At 48.6% G+C, this 18,820-nt stretch overlaps 1 protein-coding gene across 3 annotated transcripts in view; it reads right to left on the bottom strand.

Moving 5' to 3' along the window:
- Positions 1–18,820, bottom strand: part of SEZ6L (seizure related 6 homolog like) — a 151,897-nt gene that overhangs the window by 57,721 nt on the left and 75,356 nt on the right. The window contains exon 2 of one of the 3 annotated variants that reach the window (XM_054006752.1): positions 1,507–2,244. In XM_054006752.1, coding sequence (XP_053862727.1) covers positions 1,507–2,080 — 574 coding nt within the window. In that variant the 5' untranslated portion in view covers positions 2,081–2,244. Of the gene's footprint in view, positions 1–1,506; positions 2,291–18,820 lie in introns of those variants that run through there. The other 2 variants (XM_054006750.1, XM_054006751.1) reach the window with 2 other exon arrangements.

Here is an 18,820-nt window from a genome sequence, read left to right as displayed (position 1 = left end):
CCTGAGGGAGGACAGCAGGCTAGTAACATCCTAACAGCAGTGAGGTGTGTGAGGAAGGTTAGGTACAGGTGCACAATGAAGCACCACTTCCCGCCTCCCAACACAACACGACTCTCACTAGCGCCAGGGACCGTTAACTGGGGCTGGGCCCCAGACAGCCCTGCTGATGGGGTGATAGCTGCACTGCCCACACTAGCCCTGCAAGAGCTCGAGTGGGCCCAATCAGCCAGTGAGGATGCAATAGGGGAGAATTAAGCCTGGGAGGAAAGCCTGGATTGGGGAAAGCTCACCTGTGTGGGGACAGGCGGGACTTCTATAAAGGCAGGAAGTTGGCGGCAGAGGGGCTGCAGGGAGGTAGTTTGCAGGCACTCCCAGGAGGAGGGAGGTGCACTTGGGGAGCCATAGGACAAGTAGCCCAGGGCTCGGGCTGGCAAACCTGGAGGCGTGGGGAGGGCCCGGAGGTGAGGAAGAGACTCAGGGAAAGGCAGCAGGGTGCAGGAGGGAACCACACCTGGCTGCGGTTCAGAGGGCCCGAGCTGGAACCCGGAGTAGAGAACAGGCCTGGGTTCCCCTGCCAGCCACTGAGGGAGCAGCCCCTGCGGCAGGGAACGGGAGGACTGACAGAGACGGCTGGTGAGCAGGGACTTTGATACACGTCCCCGGAAGGGGAAACCACGTACGTAGGGACCTGGCCGGAGGGCTGAGTCACGCAGAAGATGCTGCGGTTCCTGGAGCGAGAGGGGCACAGGCTCAGAGAGTAGCTGCTGGCCGGGGCGTCGACCTGGTGAGCAATTCCCCACCGTGACAGGAGGCGGCGCCGTCCCTGCGGTGAGTCAAGCCCCCCGTGACAGATGGAAAAATCCCTGGTTTTATGTAAGAAACCTATTTCCCCGGCCGTGGGCTACCCCTGATATCACCATGTGCATCCCTGCTGGCAGCCCATGGCCTCTGGCTCCTGGGCCCCTCACACAGCAGAGAAGAGAGCTAACCCCCGTGAGCTGGAGCAACTCTGCTCGCTAAGCGGATGGAGCTGGCCCATGCCAGGCACTTCCTTGCGAGCAGAGACTTCCTCCTTGGGTTTAGCCTGGGTTATTCTAAACCCTCAGTTTCCTGCTCCACATTCACTAAGTTCTGCTGGTTCCACTAGAACAGCCTTCCTGATCCCCAAGGATACCTTAAAGACTTGACTTTGGGTTACAATCTCGGTGTCTATGCCATTGCGTGGCTAGCTGGCTCCCACTCCATCTCCTGCATTATGCGCCAGGCTGCCTTTCGTACGAGAGCCAGGTGCAGCTGTCTCCTGAACGTGGTGACACGATTGCACTGGTGCAGATTTTTGACACCAATGAAACGTGCAAGCTCTTGGGCAGCTCCAAAAGCGCACGCTGCGTTTGCAGACACAGGAAACATGTCCTCTCTCACTTCACAGCCTGGCGCCTCCACCCTCCTCCTCCTCCTGCGGCTCGGGGTTAGTGGGGCTGTGGCCGTGCAGAGAGGCGGGCTTACCTGGCGTGTGCTCGGTGGTGATGACTGTGGTCGTGATGATGGTGGAAGTGGTTGTTTCTTGACTTTCTTCGGAAGCAGATCCATTCATCTCGTTCTCTGCACTGCTTGTCTTGTTAACACTGGGGCCGATTGTATCGCCTTCTACAGCAGCCGCATCAGGCCCAGACTGCTTTACTGTCTCTGGGCTTTGGGAAGTGGGCTGGCGGATTAAAGGTCGTAACGTAAAAGGAGAAATCTGCAGTGGAGACTGGCTGGTTGTGCCACTGCTTCCTCTCCTGCCACCCCACAATGGCAGCTCTGGGGTTGCTTGCTTGGCTTCAGAAGCCATAGTAATCCCATTCCCCAGCGCATGAGGCTCTTCAGCAGAGGTGAAGGACCTGGGGCGTGACAGGTTTGGCTGAGAGGCAGCTCTCTGAAGCATTGCTGGGGTAGTTTGGGGTCTCAGATGCTTCCTTGTGGTGTTTACTTGCTTTAGAGAAGGTGGCTTCTTCTTGGAAGGGAAAGTTTGTTTTTTATGGGCTGCAGGGGCAGAAGCTGGCTCTTGTAGACCATCTCTGTGAGGCAATGGAGTCATCTTCTCAGTCACAGAATCGAAGAAGTCTTCTCCTGACTGAAGAAGGTTGGGAGCTGTGGTGTGGGGGGGCTCTCCCTTCTCTTTGCCAGTCGTGTTGTTTGGGAGTTCGTCAGAGCCAAGTGGGTAGGAACTTGAAGGGGCATTCTTCCCCTCTGAGTTAATGTCTGCAAGAGAGGGAGGGAAAAGAGATGCATTGAAAATTCTGGGCATGACATTATGCACTGTACCTAACTGCAGTAAATCGACCCCCGGAGAGACCATGGCTGCCTGAGCACCCCGCCGCACTCACAAACATTCTGATCATGGCAGAGCAATAAGGACCCTGCACTGATTGACTGACACTGAGATTTTTGCCAAGCCCGGAGAGCCTTATCTCACAGCTCAATTCAGTGCTTCTCTTTGAGTCCGTTTCGCTAAAAGTCAGTGGTTCGAAAGGTTCATTTGCTCATGACGAGTGTACTGCTGTAGCTCCGTCTCTGTGACCTGCCACAATTTTACAATCCGCATCAGCCAATAGGTTTACTTGGCAGAGATTGATTGTGCTGTTGTTCCTTGCTATTGTCATGCTGTACTGTACGGCATGCCCAATGGAGGACAGACGCCTAATCAAGCTGATCTCCTACCTTCTAATCACATAAAACTACTGTTTGGTTTAGACAATGCAGCCAATACACTCTTGTGCTAAGAACGTTAGAACAGCCGGACTGGGTCAGATCAATGGCTGCAGTGGCCAATGCCGGGTGCCCCAGAGGGAATGAACAGAACAGGCAAGGACCAAGTGATCCATTCCCTGTCCGCCATTCCCAGCTTCTGGCAAAAGTTAGGCAAAGGAAAAGACAGAAAAGATTAGTCAAAGCTACATCCCCAGAGTTTAGCTGTGGAGATGGGTCATAAATAAATCTCTCTTTCAGACAATTTATCTGATTCTGCTGTAGTCCTCAGGGTAAAATTGTCTGTGGCAGAACAGCTACATAAAATGTAGCATGAAGTAAAATCAAACAGAATAAACACTTCCCACGAAAGCAGTGATTGCTAGGGAAGGTACTTAATACGCTTTACTTAAGGCTAGGTCTACACTACCCGCCTGAATCGGCGGGTAGAAATCGACCTCTCGGGAATCGATTTATCGCGTCCCGTTGGGACGCGACAATCGATCCCCTAATCGACGCTCTTACTCCACCAGCGGAGGTGGGAGTAAGCGCTGTCGACAGGAAGCCGTGGAGGTCGATTTTGCCGCGGTCCTTACAGTGGGGTAAGTCGGCTGCGATACGTCGAATTCAGCTACGCTATTCTCGTAGCTGAATTTGCGTATCTTAAATCGACTCCCCCCTGTAGTGTAGATGTACCCACAGAAATGTAATGCAAAACCCACTCCTATCTCACAAGCACATTTGGAGTCCAAATCCTCCAAACTTAAGGTTAAACACAGTACAGATGAGATCTTTTCTATTGTTAGAATAGGGGAATGTGTTCGAAATGTGACTGACTCCTTCACAGCTGCAGACATCAGCCACATCAGATATGAAAGCGCCTGCGCTTCCTGTGTGGCCCTCAAGTACCTACACGCTGCTTAGCCATTATAAAAGTGCCGCTTCAGACACTGGTCTCAAGGAAAATGATAGACAGACTCAGTCATCTCATGGTTACACTGAGCTATTTACAGAGATTTTTCTTGTGCTTTCCGGCTCCCGCCATGTCAGCTGCAGTCACGTTTGATTGCACTGCACCCACAATATCACTGATCATTGGAAAAGCCTGGGTTTATGAGCATGAATCCTCGAAGGGTGAAAGCCACCCCTGTGCTAAGAGCCAGCCAGGGGCCCATCTGGGTCCACAAAAGTCCTGCTTCCTCTTCTGACCATTAGTGGAACTAGAGGGGCATAGAACTCAAGTGAGCGCTTTACGATTTCAGTAAAGAAAGGATCTGTCAGACAAAGCCCAGGGCACAGTCAGATCTGCACTGCTGTAGAACACAGACAGGATTTTGTAAAGCATCAAGGATTTTAGTACACAAAACCTCCCCCCCCGCCATACTGCATCAGGCTAAACTGAGTCGTGACGGACAGAGGTGAGCATGGATGGGTGTAAAGCTACTTCCAGGTTCATTTTTATAATCAGAATTAAAGTGTATGAAAAATAGTGTGAAATCAGCCGTGCAAAGTTATCGCTGAAGTTCACCACACCAAGCACAGGACTCGTATCACAGCGATAGCTGAGGGGAGGGGGCCTTTGGCAGCACCCTGTTCCTGCAGCTTCCCAGTATCTGGGGTAAATTAGAGCCACCGAAGCTTTCAAGAGTGTAATGCAGATTTTGCCCAGATATAGATTTTTTTGTATAAGGGTTAAATATATTCAGATCCATCACAACAGTGATTCCTTGAAATTTCAAGGACAGTAAATTCCAGACAAATACAAGGAAATTTCACTTTATGCAGCTTATAATCAACATATGCAATCTATGACCACTGGAGGTCAGTCAGAGGAAAACAGCCTGGATGAATTAGGCAATGGGGCATGGGATTTTATTACCATTTGACTAGACGGGGTGAATAACAACTTCTCTAATACATTCAGTGCCTCTTTCTGCTCACAGAATATCCCAGATCCAAATGTAGTTCCCTGCATTTGCATTATTCTAAATCCGACAGCAAACATTTTTGGGTTGCACACACTAACTCACTAGCAGAGCGCCGAGCAGTTGTCAGCCACGCGGTACTGGTTAGATAAGTCACATGGTGTTGTTTCTGAGCCGCATTTGCCTAGAAGGGCTTTAATTTGCCTTCGCTGACACTGAAACTATGGTAAGATCAATGGAATGGGGGTAAACTGGTCGTTCCAGGGCCCACAAAGGCATTTCCCCAGCACTGCACAGCCAGGCCAAATGCACGGGGGGAGGGAGGGGTTCTTTTGACCCCCCCAGTGGTCTGAGCTGCCCAGGCAGCTCCTGGGATTGAACGATATTTCACAAAACAGCCTCTGTCTGTGACAAGTGGCTTGAAGCCCTAAATTACCCTGAACATTTCATTCACATTAAGATTAATGGCACTTAAAATAAAAGCACACTAGTTATTTTTACATCTCACTTTCTCTCCTGCCCTTGAGTTTCCAGGAAATAATCTAGGACCAGAGTGAAAAGGAACAAAGGGATTCTTTGATGTGAAATCTGAAGTGTAGGGCCAGTTCAGGGTTATTAGCATAGGTGAGTACAACCTCTCTGGAATTTAACCATTATTTATAATAATCCATGATTTTCAGGCCTTTGAACTTCTTGCTTCTGAAGTTTTAGCATTAGTTTTGCTATTACCGAGTCTTTGAACTAGGCATGAGAAGTTACATGCGCCGAACACAATGAAAACAGCCCATTAGCAGTGTAGCTGGAGTGTAGAAATGCAGCGAACAGGGACAGTAATTTAAGGGAAACACTGTAACAGGGTCAGCTGCCTCCTGAACGCCCTTTCACATGTTTTTTCAGTGGTCAAAATGCCCCCTCCTTAGGGCCTGGGTTTATTCACCGAAAATAAACTCAAAGTCCCAAGTTAAAGTCCAACACACCAACGTTGCTTAGCTCTTCCTGCTCTCAGGTCTTGCTGCCTGGAGAGCTCTGCAGTCTCTCCCCTGCTTGCTTAGGGTCTCTCCTATCTCAGCAGGCTATGCCTAGCCCTTCCTAGCTTGCGTCTTAATTGTCCTAGACCCAGGACTCTGCTGGAGTCTGCTCACTCCTAGTAGGCTTGGCTTGGCCTTGCCTTTCTCTTCTCCCCTCTGCTCCCCACCCCTCATTGCAGCTTCCAGCTGTCCTCTAAAGGGGGATCACCTGATCCCTCTCAGCTGTGCCTCTTTCAGGACTCAGGTCCCCAGACCCTCCAGCCCTTAGAGGGCAGGCCACCCTGTTGCAAAGGTTACAAGACAAGTGCCAGAAAGCTACCATGTACAATTGTTTTCACCTGTTCAGTGAGGACTGATATCCCCAGTGCACTGATGGGGACCTGAGCAGATAATCCTATAACAACCTAGACAGAGCTGGAGATCAGGCTTCCAGTGATGCTAAAGTGGCAATGAAAACCACTTGTATTTACAGTGCACTTTCCTGCCTCCATATCCCACCAGAGAAAATGGTGCTAATTTGCCATTACACTTTGAAAGACAGTGCTACCTTCAAGCAAGCAGAGATGCCTGCAGAGTTCCTAGCATCACTCCACGGAGAGAGCGTTTCATCAGCTGTGCTGGTATCCCAAGTAATTTAAACTGAAAAAGGGCAGAAGTGACTACAGATATTTAAATAAATATAGCAACCTGCTTCTAGATTGCCCTTACATTGAGACAAAACCAGTTCCCTCTCCATTCCCTGGGATACAGGAAAGTGCATGAGTCAGCACAAGGAAGCGTTCTGCTGTGAAGAGAGTAACGTGCTGAAATGTGGGTTTTTGTGTTTAATATAGAAACTCTTCAGGGGAGGGGACAGAGTGCAGGCCTCGAGGATACAGGCTGATCTGATATTTGATTTTTGCCTAGACTGAACTGGCCTTCACACCATATTCTAAAAAGCAAATATTTAGCATGGCAGTACTTTGATAGCTGTGTAAAAAAAGACCTAGGGAAAGGCTAGGAACTTCTAGCCAGGGACTGAGGGTGAAGCACTGGGGTGGCTGGTGCCGTCTAGCTGACAAAGCCTTTGGAACACTAGATTGTGCAGCCCCCGGTGTAGGGGGCTCTCCCTGTGTCTGAGCAGAGACGATGGGCATTGAGGAGAAGTTCACAAGACAGAACCCATTTGTTGCTCTCCAACCTGAATCCCATGTGCGTGTGTGTGTGTGATTATAACACAATGCCTCATCCCATACAGCAACCTGTACTACAGAAACCCTAAACACCGAGGAGAAAGGCCTGGTTAGTTACTGGTCATTGTCTGGTACTTGGACAGCAGGCAGCAGAAAGAGGGGTGATGGACAGATGGGTGGAAGACTGGGCACGCTAAAACGCTGATCTGCCAGTCCTGGACTTTGCAGCGTAGCAAAAGAGAAGGTGCAATGTTATCAGCAGCCGAGGTATTCATTAGAGAAGAAGCGGTGTAGGGAGTTTTGTCCTGGGTTTGCTTTAACATCTCATCCACACTTGCCCTGCATGGTGCCCAGGGATTATTTATGTCTGTGGCTGGTGCACGAAAAACAGCTGACTCCATATTTGAAAAACGGAAAACTAAGCCACACCCAGCGCCACATCCCCAGGCGAACCTCCAGCGACATCCATCCAAATGCCCCCTCCAGTGAGTCAGCCAGTGGCCATGGGGAATGGACCTCATCTGCCCTATGGCCACATGACTGCTGCTTGGGTGACACTATGCTCCCAGGGGGACAATCACCTCTGCACCGCTCCGAACCCTTACAGGATTGAAGCGGTGCAGAAACTTTGTACAGGCCTCTGCAGAGGGGGTTTCACCCTGGGTGTGCTCATCTAGCCAGTGGAATAGGAACAAGGAGGGTAAAACTCGGGGCAGCGGGATGAAGCCTAACGACATTGATGAATTTCATAGCTGATGGAAACATCAGATAACTGTTAAAACTCTGATATGTTTCAGAGCTGACGGTGAATCCAGCAATTCATGCAACAGCTCCTGAATTATTCAATGGGGGATACGCGTCTTTATCCAGGGCCTGATCTCTATATACAGCCTCCTCAGACACAGTCTCCCACCTGCCATGTATACCAGCCCACAGCGACCAAGTGCTCAGCTAGTTAGTCTTCCCACACACCATCTGATCAACAGCCAACAGATGGAGCAGCAGGGGATGTCAGACACTTCGCCTCCCCGCTCAAGAGGGACAGGTTCCTAGGGAAACTGGGGGCTAGTGGACTTGACTGCCTAATTAGCAGCATTGTGTGTTCCTGGGTACGTTCATTTGAACAGCCTCTTGAAGTGTGAAACTCCCTCCACTGCCCTTGGGCAGCACTCAGCACCCTGCAGGATCGAACCCTTAGGCCTTGATGCTGCCAAGACGTATGCGAGTATTAACGTTCTGCACTGTGAGTAGTTCTATGGACGTCGGTGGCACTGTTCACCTGGTGTCATGTTAACCACGTCTGCACGACGGGGGTCTTAGCTTGGTCTCTAACTTAGGGCTGGCAGAATTCAATTTTTTTTCTAATTTTGACGATTAGTATTGCTTTTTTATTTAAGAATATTTTTGATTTTTAACTATTTTTATTTTTATAGATGTTGGAAAATAAGGAGGGGGTCGGTTTGGGGCTGGGGTTAGGGCAGCGCTGACAGTGGGGCTGCAGAGGGCTCCCAGCACTGATAGCAGGGATGTCGGGGTCTTCTGCCCCAGACGCTGGGGTGCAAGGTGCACAGGAGGCCGTGGTCCTGGCCCACTGAAGCAGAGACCCAGAGCCAGGACTGCAGGGAGGAGGAGCCCCCCTGGCGGGGCGCTGCTCCTGAACGGGTCTTGCCCAGGAAGGGCTCCCATGCTCCTGGTTGACGAGTGGGACCGTGAGGGGCGGCAGCGGGCTCCCAGCGTGGCTGCAGGGCAGGTGACACCTGATTTGCCCCAATATGCGGGGGGAGGCTGCTTTCCCTCTGACTGTTACTGATCAATACGTCTTTTCATTGGTTTCAACGTGGCAGCTGAAATTGACGTTTACTGACATCTGTCGCTTTAAATCAAAAGCTGCCAACCCTGTTCTGATTGACAGTAGTTTTAGGTTTCTGTTACCGTCAGAGGTAAGAGATGGCTGATAAGCGCAGGAGTGTTTGCTGGAGATGTGCCACCTTCTTTTCTTTCAATCTATAATCAGGGATTTGAAATATAACGTCGTTGTTTTTGTTTCGAAAGGCTTGGAGCGATCACAATAAAGGATGACAAGAAATGAAATGTAATTCTTCGTGACTTGTTCGGGTTCCATACTGAAGAGCATGCATGTAATTATGACTATTTGTGGTCATTCAAGATCCCCTGGCACTTTTGAAAGACCTGGGGAGCTATCTGTGGTGTCTTGGCCAGATTTCAGTTGGCTTAAAGATTTTCCATTGACCTAAATTCCCTCTGCATTGTGTCAGTGGCCCCGGGGCTGGGTGTTTTTTGCTATACAGAGTTGTTGACAATCAGTTAGCAAAGTCTGTAAAGCGATTTGGGACATGTTTGGATGAGAGGTTCCGTAGAAACACAAGAGCATTAAGGGCTCTAAGGTGCATCCACACCAGGCTTTTACAACCTGGCACTGTGGTAAATGCCTAGTGTGGACAAGGCTGCCCCTAGTGTTTACCTGATACTACATGAAAACTGCAAACTGCCCCGTCTTCACTAGGACTTTACCGTGTGTTCACTAAGGTGGTAACATCCCCCTTTTTTTCCTAGTGAAGACAAGGCCTACACGGCCTGGACTCCTCCTCTGCCCCCAGGCCGTGCTGCTGCAGGTGGGATCAGTGGAGGTTCCCAAGAGAGACCCCCCTGCCACACACAGTGTAAGAGCCTGGCGGCTGCAGGCAACACATTGTCTGCAAGGGCTGCTCTTTCAAACCCTCCTGACCCTGATGCAGCCCCGATCTGTTGCACGCTGGAGGAGCCCAACTATTTGAGTAGCATTTGGGGAGGGCCGAGGCAGCTGGGGTGGGATTTCTGTTTCTGCTGGTGGGAGATTCAGACCCATGTGCTGCCATCTGGAAGTCATTGCATGGGGGGTAGAGGCTGGGCAGAGAAACGTGCTGCTGTTTGGACTTTACAATGACTTTGTACTGTGGCTTTTGCTCAAGGAGAGGGTGTCTGCAGTGTCAGACGAACACACTTTTATGCTGTATTTAAATCCAAAGACATAAGAATACTTGTTCTGGTGCATCATGTTCTCACTCACTAACAAGTTATCCTGCAGCGCATGCCGACTTTGGTAGAATATTCGTCAGGATTCTTCTGGGTCTGGTTAAATCTCCTCCACTCCTGGCCTCTCTTCTCTGTCCATCATCTCAGTGGAGGCGCTAGTCTCCTCTGCGTCTATTTAACAATCTGATTAAGTGAGGATGGCAGCAGCTCCCCCCTGCCAGCACTTTAAGCTCCTCTCTCTCCTCTCATCCGAGGTGGGAGAGTGACTGATTGCACAGCAGTGGCGTGGGAGAGCTACACAGCAAGGCTTATTGGTATACTGGAAAATCAACACTTGTGTGGGGTGAGTCACTCATGAGCAACCCCAAGAAAGTCCCAAGTAAATAACAAGCCGACAGCTGGGAAGGAAAACACCAGCACTGCAGTTTGGCCAGATGAACTGACGTGGTTTTGGAATGGATTCAGACGTATTCCCAGATTTCATAGAGCCACATATTATTGAACAATTTGCCTTGCCATGAAATTGGTCTGGAATCTTTCTGCCAGTTCAGAGGGACCTGCCGATCTAGACAATCCACCAGACTGGGGGATGTTATAGGTGGAGGAGAACTGTCAATTCACATCTGTTTGAAGTATCAGCTGGTTAGGTGCTAAGATCGCATGGTCGTGAGCTCCTAAGGATGTTACAGTCAGACAGACAGAAGTAGAGGAACCGTGGATTAGCGATCACTTGAGGACTCAGCGCTGTGTCTTCTACACGGTACAGAGGACAGAGAATATGGTGGCGTTTTCTCAGGGCGTGAGAGAATGGGGAGATCGTTTTCAAGTGCTGGTCTCTTTAAGGCCGATTTCATAGCAGAGAAGGACTGGAGCCGATGTCACCCACATCTGCCAGGCGGAGAACAGCAGGGGCTAGACTGCTCTTGGAAGTAACCTAATGGTTTCAGAGGAGAGTCTCTGCAGTTATAGCAGGTTGATTAACACAAGGGCATCCGTGGGCACAAGGAAGCCAGGAGGCCATGCCCTGTGAGGTAGCCAAGGGAGTGCTGGAGGGTAACAACTCCCCATGGGTGAGGCAGCCCATTACTTGGTGGGGGAGGAATGAACAGACAAGGAGTGCAGGATCTGGGACTTGTTCCTTTTTTTAATTCCATGCCTATTACGTCAGTCATTCCTGAGCGCTAAAAGGGGAGTTTGTACTTAGAGAGACAGTAAAGGGGAGGATGATACTGAATGGATAAATCGCATCTTTCCGAATGCTCCCCGAGGGCTTGGAGCTGCTGGAGGGCTAACACAAAAGCTCTGAGGAAGGGGCTGGATGAGAAGCTCCTGGTGCTCCTGGCTTCCGTTTTCCCCAGCTCGCTGTCCTTTCTCTTCCCCTGGATGCTGGTTGGGATTATTTCAACGGTTAGCCCTGTGGATTTCTGCATGGAACGAACGATGCTGCCTGCACCATCAAAACTGGCAGAGGATAAAGGCAAGAAATTGGCAGGGTCTGATGGTATCGACAGCCCGAGGAAACCAGCGGAAAGGCTTTCTAACTAGCTGGGTAGCGTAGTGGCCAGAAATGTGTGACAATTGTTAGCCTCTGATGATGATAAATAAAAACAACATCACCAGCATTGGTAAAAGATTGCAAAAGCCTCATGACAAGATTCCATATCAAGGCCATGGTGCCCTGGGGAGACGGAGCCCAGAGACACTCGTGTTCTGACCTCTTTCATAGCACGGGGGATTGCTGCCAGCCTTGAGCTATCCCATTGCTTTTGGAAAGACATCCACTCTTGATTTAAACACCCCAGTGCTGGCGAACCTTCCCCCCACCCCTCCCGTTAGTGAACTACCCCTCGCTGTTAGAAATTTGCACCTGATTGCCAGGCTGAAGTTTTGCAGCTTCAGCTTCCAACCACTGTCTTTTGCTCTGCCTTTGTCGTCTAGCTGAAAGAGCCCTCCACTCCGAGAGAGCTTCTCCCCACCGAGGTGCTTATAGCCTGCGGTCAAGTCACCGCCGAACTTTCTCTAGGATAAACGACACCCACGGAGCTTCTTTAGCCTCTCATTGTAAAGCAGCTTTTCCCAACCTTGGCTCGTTCTCATGGGGCTCTTCTGAACGCTTTCGTTTGCCAAAAGCTTTTTACAGTGCAGACACCAGCACTAGACAGGCTATCCCAGTCACAGCCTCACTAATTCTGTCTCGTGATAATTCCTCCCGATTTACCTGCTGGTACCCTGTATTACCCTCTTAGCCACCACATCTGACTGGGAGCTCATGACTGGTCGATTTCCACAGGACCCTTGAGTCCTTTTCAGAGTCGCTGCATTCCAGGATACGGTCCCATATCACGAGTGTGACCTGTTACGTTCACAGCACGCATGCCGAGATATTCAATAAAAACCATAAATACTCATGCTGGAAGGTTGCAACGTAACACTAGTTAGAATTCAGAGCCACAACACATAAAACCCAAGAAACAGAGACTGAGAAAACAGGCTGCTCCCTAAGGCAATGGGGCACAACTCACCCCACCTTGCTGTAAGCTGGCTCTTTCCGGATTGGCTCTGCTCTGCCCCACAGCCTCCTAGCCTGCAAGCAGGACCACTAAGAACCAAGAAAAGGGAGCTCAGGTGGCACATGACTGTTTACATCCAAGGCCTAAACTTAATCATTGATCTCACTGTCATACATGATCTTAAGCATCGTGCAAAAAGGCAATTTTGGCTCCATGAAATATTTTCTCCCATTCATTTTGTACACGCGTCTATAAAATCGCAGGTGCTCAGGCTCTACCCATTGGGAGCAGAAGGGAGATTTTGCTGTTTGCTCTGTAAAGGCTGCTTTATCTCATTACTTTTAAGCACTAAAATAATCTAGCCTGCTGTTTCTGCAATTAGTTGCAATGAGAATTGGACAGAACCTCAGAATCCAGGCAAATGTTGACAAGATTGGCAGCCCAGCTTTTAGGCAGAGCAGTAAAGGATTTATTTGGCATTAAAGACCAGGACTACAATTAAACTCTCTTCCCCTCCAAAGCCCTGCTGGAGTGTATTTGCATGCCGAGATGTAGAATGTGCTTCTCTGAATTTGTTTGGAACCAGGAGACGTCCTGACCCCAAGAGAAGTTATGGAGAAACGATGAACTTTAAACAATGGCTGAGATGCTGGTGTCCTGCAAGTGCTGTTTGTTACATGGCTTAGGATCATCTTGCTGTTACTTCTGCTCCCCTCTCTATTTGCCGTCTCCATCTATTGTCTCTCGCTGGATGCTTAGGAATTGATCCTGGAAAGAGTCATGCAGGTGCTTAGATGTCTGCAAGCGAATGGCCCCATTTGGAGATTAACTGCATGTGGTTTTAAATTAAGCAGGTGCATAACGGTTTGCAGGCTCAAGGCCTTGGACTGGAAGAGGCAGTGGACATCCCTTAAGCTCTGCCGTAGTTCCAATGACAATAACCATAGTGCTGGGAAGTAGGCTTAGCTGACGTGCTTGGGGAAACAGGACACGGAGCCACCCAGCACTAGGGACAGATGGAAGAGTGCCCTTCTAGCCCAGGCTTTTGTGATTCAAAGCAGTCGCTCTCTGACTCACATTTTATTAAGCTGGAGATAGGGGATCCATGCTTCAAGCAATCACTCAGTTAAAAAAAACCCCTAGTGTTACCATGCACATAATAACCACCCGACAGCAAGAATATCACTGGAAAAGGTGTGAAAAGGCAAAGCAGAAGGCAGGTGCCTCCTGGCTCATAGAGACAAGGGCTGAATATCCCACTGCACAGGGGAAATAAAGGGCTTGCACTCCTTACTCATCTTAGTCCTCTGGGAAGTCTCAGCAGAACAAGAGACAGTACGACACATAAGGCAAAGCCCAGGACCTAGCTAGAGAGGAGAGAGTTACATGCAACTGCTTTTCTGAAACTGAACAGGCTCTTAGGAATGTAATAAATCTTTGTCAGTTAAAACTTCTTTACCTCCAATATTTATTGCAGTAAATGTCTTTCATGTACTCGGGACAAACTTTGATTCTGCTATAGCTTGACTTGATCCTTCAATAAGAAAACTACAATCTGGGCTGGCACTGCAGTAAGATTGTTGCTGTTTGTTTTCTTTGCAACCTATTTGAATAGCTAATGTGAAAAAATGAATTTATTCCAGCTTTAGATGAGATTAATCTAAACAGAGACTTTTCTCATTTAGATTCAAGCTGCAGAGAATGTTAAATTGCTTTTCCTGAGCCTCATAGCTCAGCCCAAGGGGAGAGCAGCTAATGCACTGGCTCTATTCAAGAATAATGTGAGGAAGCTCTGATGCTAAGAACAACTGTGGTACATACCTCTCTGCTGCATTAACTGAGGAACTCTGTGAACTGAGAGCTGAACTTTCTCAGCTAAAGATCTATCTCTAACGATTTCTGATGTTCCCACCACGATCGGGCCAGAGGTTCTACTTTCCTTACTCACACTGGGCAGTGCCTTACTCTGAGAGGAGTCAAACAGAAATCAGAATACGGTACCACGCAGCATGAGTAGGGCAGGAGCATTGTGCATCGGGGTGAGATCAAGTTGCAGGATGATGCCTTTGTTGAGTTGTGTCGTTTTAGAGCAGTGACACATTTGCTATCCGTTCAACTCGCTTTGTGAAGATTGAAAACCCACTGCTCTTGTTGCCTTTTCAGATGGGAGAAAAATGGAAAAGTTTTGAAATGGTTGAAATGTTTCATCTTTCAGTTGAAATGACTTTTCATTCACAATCTAAGTTAATTTTAGGTGGGTTTTTTTTAAAGGTTGAAATGGAAATGCTTCGACTGACTCAATCTTCACAAAAACATTGAGGTTTCAACTTTTGTCCCAATTTGGGATGGGACAAATCTCAAATTCTCACAGGATGGGACAACCATTGCCTCGCCAGCTCTATGCAGAGCAGCCAAATTTGGGGACTGCTGAACAGGACAGGTCACTAATATGCAAACTAGCAGCAGACTAAACAGCCAGTCTCTATACTGTGGAGAGGTCATTGGGCTCAAATTAGCATCACAGGTTCGTTTTCCATGACTTTTAAAGATGAATCCCTGAATTAGTCACGGTTCAGTAAATTCATTAGCCAATTCCCTTAGCACATTTCACATGTCATCTGGATGCAGTAATTTGCGTCAGTCTCCAAAGGTTCTTTTTCCTGCTTCTTCCCAGCAGGGTCACCGTCGTCTCCTGACTGCCCTGGACTTGTTTCTTGTTGAGACACATTAGAAAAAAGTGGCTCAGTTGCTCAGCTCTTGTAGATTTATCACTGAGTTTAATCTCACACTCTTATTAATGGCTCTACTTTCTCTCTCAGGCCCCTCTTACCGGGCCAAATCCGGGTCCCATTGGTGTCACTGGGAATTTTGTCTTTGACTTGAATGGAATGAGGATTCAGCCCCTTTCCCCCTTTGGCGGTGTCAACAGCTGCTCTTCTGTCTGCGTTGCAAAGTTTCATGGGCTCTTTGCCTGCTAACTTGTTTCCTCCTCCATTTCCAGGACAGGCTCGTGACAGTCTCACTCCCACGCAACCTGCCGATGACTGGGCACCTGTTTATTTGAGCTATTTTAATGTTCTGCACAGGTTTCTCCTTTAGGGAACAAAATGAATACGTTGGACACATAAGAGACAGTAATGTCCAGGGAGGAAGAAAAGACCTGCTACCCCGTTACCTCTGTATTTGTTGTTCACTAGGGATGGCTGGGAAATTAGTACGGAGACTCTAGCATTTAAACGTAGTCTGTTAAACAAGGAGCGTCCCAAGGTTATTTGTATTGTAATGTATACCTCCATTTTCAAAATGGTTGTTGCTATTTTATGTTTCGGAATGTTGACTAGTTTCCCATTAGCTCCTCCATGAGGATGCACTGAAATGCTTCTTTCCTTAACAAAGCATGAAACGAAACACACAGTTCTGTGACTCCATAATGAGATCTTTAAAATGTCTAAAGGGCAAATGGTTACCTCAGTGAAATGCAGATTTCCCAGCTCTGGGCTGGGAGATACAGGCACAGTACTGGCTCCGGCTGCTATGATCAACAAGGGAATTTTCTACAATTTAAAAAGTGATTAATGATCTGAGCTCAGAACTGAATCAACCACCCAGCAAACTGGTGCCCTGGTACGGCAAGCCCGCAAAGTCATGCCAGAAGCACTGAGCAATGGTCACACTGCTGTTCCTGACATGTTGCCAGGAAATCAATTTCCACATCCCTCGCTGGACTTCTTGTCCTGCCTCGATGACAGTGCATCGGGGCAAGTTCTGCATCAGCTCTGTGCTAGAGAGCTCTCAGGGATAGAGGGCATCAAGGAATGGAAGCCAGAAATCCCTGAGTTCTAATCCCAGCTTGGTCACTGATGTGTTACGTGCCCAAAGACATGCCTCTCCGCCTCAGTTTCCCTATCTGTGAAAAAGGGTAGCAAGGCTTCCCTCAGAGGTGGTTAATTAGCCAGTGTCTGCATAGTGCTTTCAGCACACAGAATGCTATAGAAGATTATTGCTTTATGTATTATTTGTAGTGCATAGAGGCCATTATACTAACGTATAGTAGGAGACAGTCCCTACCCCAAAAAGCTTACAAAAAGCGTGTGTGTGTGGGGGGGGGATACAAGCTACAAGCAGGACAGTAATTATTTGGTATTGGATGGCAGTAACCTGGGAGGAATGTGTATGTGCACCCTTAGGCTGAAGCAGTACTGAAGTAGTGTCTATGCCTTTTGCCGGGTCTCAGCACAGGAATGCATTTCACCCTGCACGCGTCTGATTTGTACCCTGAGTAGGGCATTTAAAAATAAATAAATAACAAGGCTAAACCAAATGCAGCCTATTCTTCATTGCAAAAAGATTTTAACAGATTTCAATAGTGGTGTCAGGATAATGAAGGCTTTCAAAGACATTTTTTCTGAGTACTCTAAATCCAAGCAACAATTCTTTCATCTCCGAGCTGCATGGGGCAGTGGCTGGCTGTTGCTGACAAACCTAAATATGCCTGGATCTGGGGTTTGAAATTTCCAGACTTCACATGGAACATTTCATCAAAGAGGTAAAACGGGAGCTGGGGGATTTTCACAGCTGGCGTTTGTCAATTAAAAATTCTGAAAGGCTCCCCTACGTCCTCCGAGAATGGCCACCCAGCGCACTGGGCTAGCGCCCACGGGGCACTACATTCACTGTGAATTATTTATCAGTCATTTTGGAGATTTACTTTGAATTGTACTAGTAAAAAATATTACGACATGGGGCTGCAGTGTTAGCAGTGCAGGAGAATTGCTTGGGAATATATTTATAGCCAGACCCCAGAGTATCTGAGATCACTTCGACGGCATGCCACTGACAGCACATAACCGCTCTGCTCAGCGGAGAGATTGACTTTCTTGTTCTGGGCAGTAAGGAATCTTTACAGGCACTTGGCTGAGGGGATGAGTGAGCAATGGACGACAGGGGTAACTGGGCGAGGTTCTCTCTAGTCTGTGTTCTGCAGGAGGTCAGACTAGGTGAGCTGATAGTACCATCTCTCAGTCTATGACTGCACCAGCCCAGGTACTGGGATCACACTTGGGGATAGGGGTCAAGTACTGACACTGGGGCTGTGGCTCTGAAGTGCACTGGGTCTGGGCAAGCACATACTGGTCCTTGCTTTGTTGTCAGATGGCTTAGAGTTTGCCTGAAAGACTTTTCAAAAATTGGGCCTGTGCCCTTTGCAGTGTCTCTCTGCAGGCCTGACAGGGTCCTTAGGAGTATGGAGGGGCAGCGGCCATATGTTAGCTTCCTGCTAGTTTTTTTCCTCCTCAGGAATGTCACTGCTGCTCTGGCCTACTTTTGCTGGCGTTCTCAGACCTTAAGCGAAGAGCTGGGGATGCGGAAGCTTTAACAAAACTGTCCCTCTCCAAAACGTTAATTTGGTCATTGAGATGGAAGTCATGGGAATGAAAATGGACTTTGGAACAGTCTGAGTGGCAGTTCTGTCCCCTCTGCCACTGCTGTGACCTCACTATTGGCTCTTGTGATGCCACCAAGTCACTAGCTCACCTGTCACCTGGGGCAGGAACAACCTGGGCTTTATGGTTAAAAAAAGGGGGGGGGCAGGGAAAAAAATCTCTTAAAAAAATCCTAGGAACATAAAAACACAGGAACTGCCAGACTGGATCAGAGCGCAGGTCTGTCTAGCCCAGTGTCCTGTCTCAGACAGTGGCCAGTGCCAGATGCTTCAGAGGCAGGTTTAAGTACCTCATGGTCAGCAGATGTGGGATCATCTCCCCCACACAGGTCTCATCCTGGTCTCTGACCTCTAGGCTTGAGGATTGTTCTTAGCTTTAGCTGTTTTCTTTGGTTTACCACAATGCTGATAAGCACCTTTATCAGGGGTTTGGCAACTTGTATCAAAATGCATCCGGAGACCAAGATGTGGCCCAATAATTCCCAGAGACCCCAAACCAGAATGGGGGAACCCAATCCTGAACTGGACTTAGTCCTAATCCATGGACATGAAAACTGAGTTTGGTCCCAGGCACTAAGGTGTAGCCATAGAGGGATACAAACGGTTAGTTCACTTGCGAAACACATTCAAGATGGCATGTCTATTGCTGTGCAGATATGTGTTCTATTACAGGGAAAAACAGAGCGCCTGCTGCAAGGATCCGCGTCACCCGGTGAGTCAGTTACTCCTTAAGAAACTCCGAGACGTCTTTGTAATCAGTAGCAGTAATGGCCTTTGATTTGTAATGAGCAAAATCACTCCAGGGATCTTTTCAAGGCTGAGTGGGATTTGGGGGAGATGTGTTAGCGGCTGGGAAGAAAATACAAATTGCAGAAGGGAATGGCATGAAGGTGGAAGTAACCAAATGCCTCTTGCATTTCAGTGGTGCCAGGCTGGATTAGACAGCAAGTCCAGTGTCCTGTGTCCAGTTGTGGAACAGCCT

This window comes from Malaclemys terrapin, chromosome 16, assembly GCF_027887155.1.
Source record: "Malaclemys terrapin pileata isolate rMalTer1 chromosome 16, rMalTer1.hap1, whole genome shotgun sequence".
In the NCBI taxonomy this organism is placed as follows: domain Eukaryota; kingdom Metazoa; phylum Chordata; order Testudines; family Emydidae; genus Malaclemys; species Malaclemys terrapin.
Note: the sequence above shows the minus strand (reverse complement) of the source record. Positions and strands in the feature narration are given on the sequence as shown.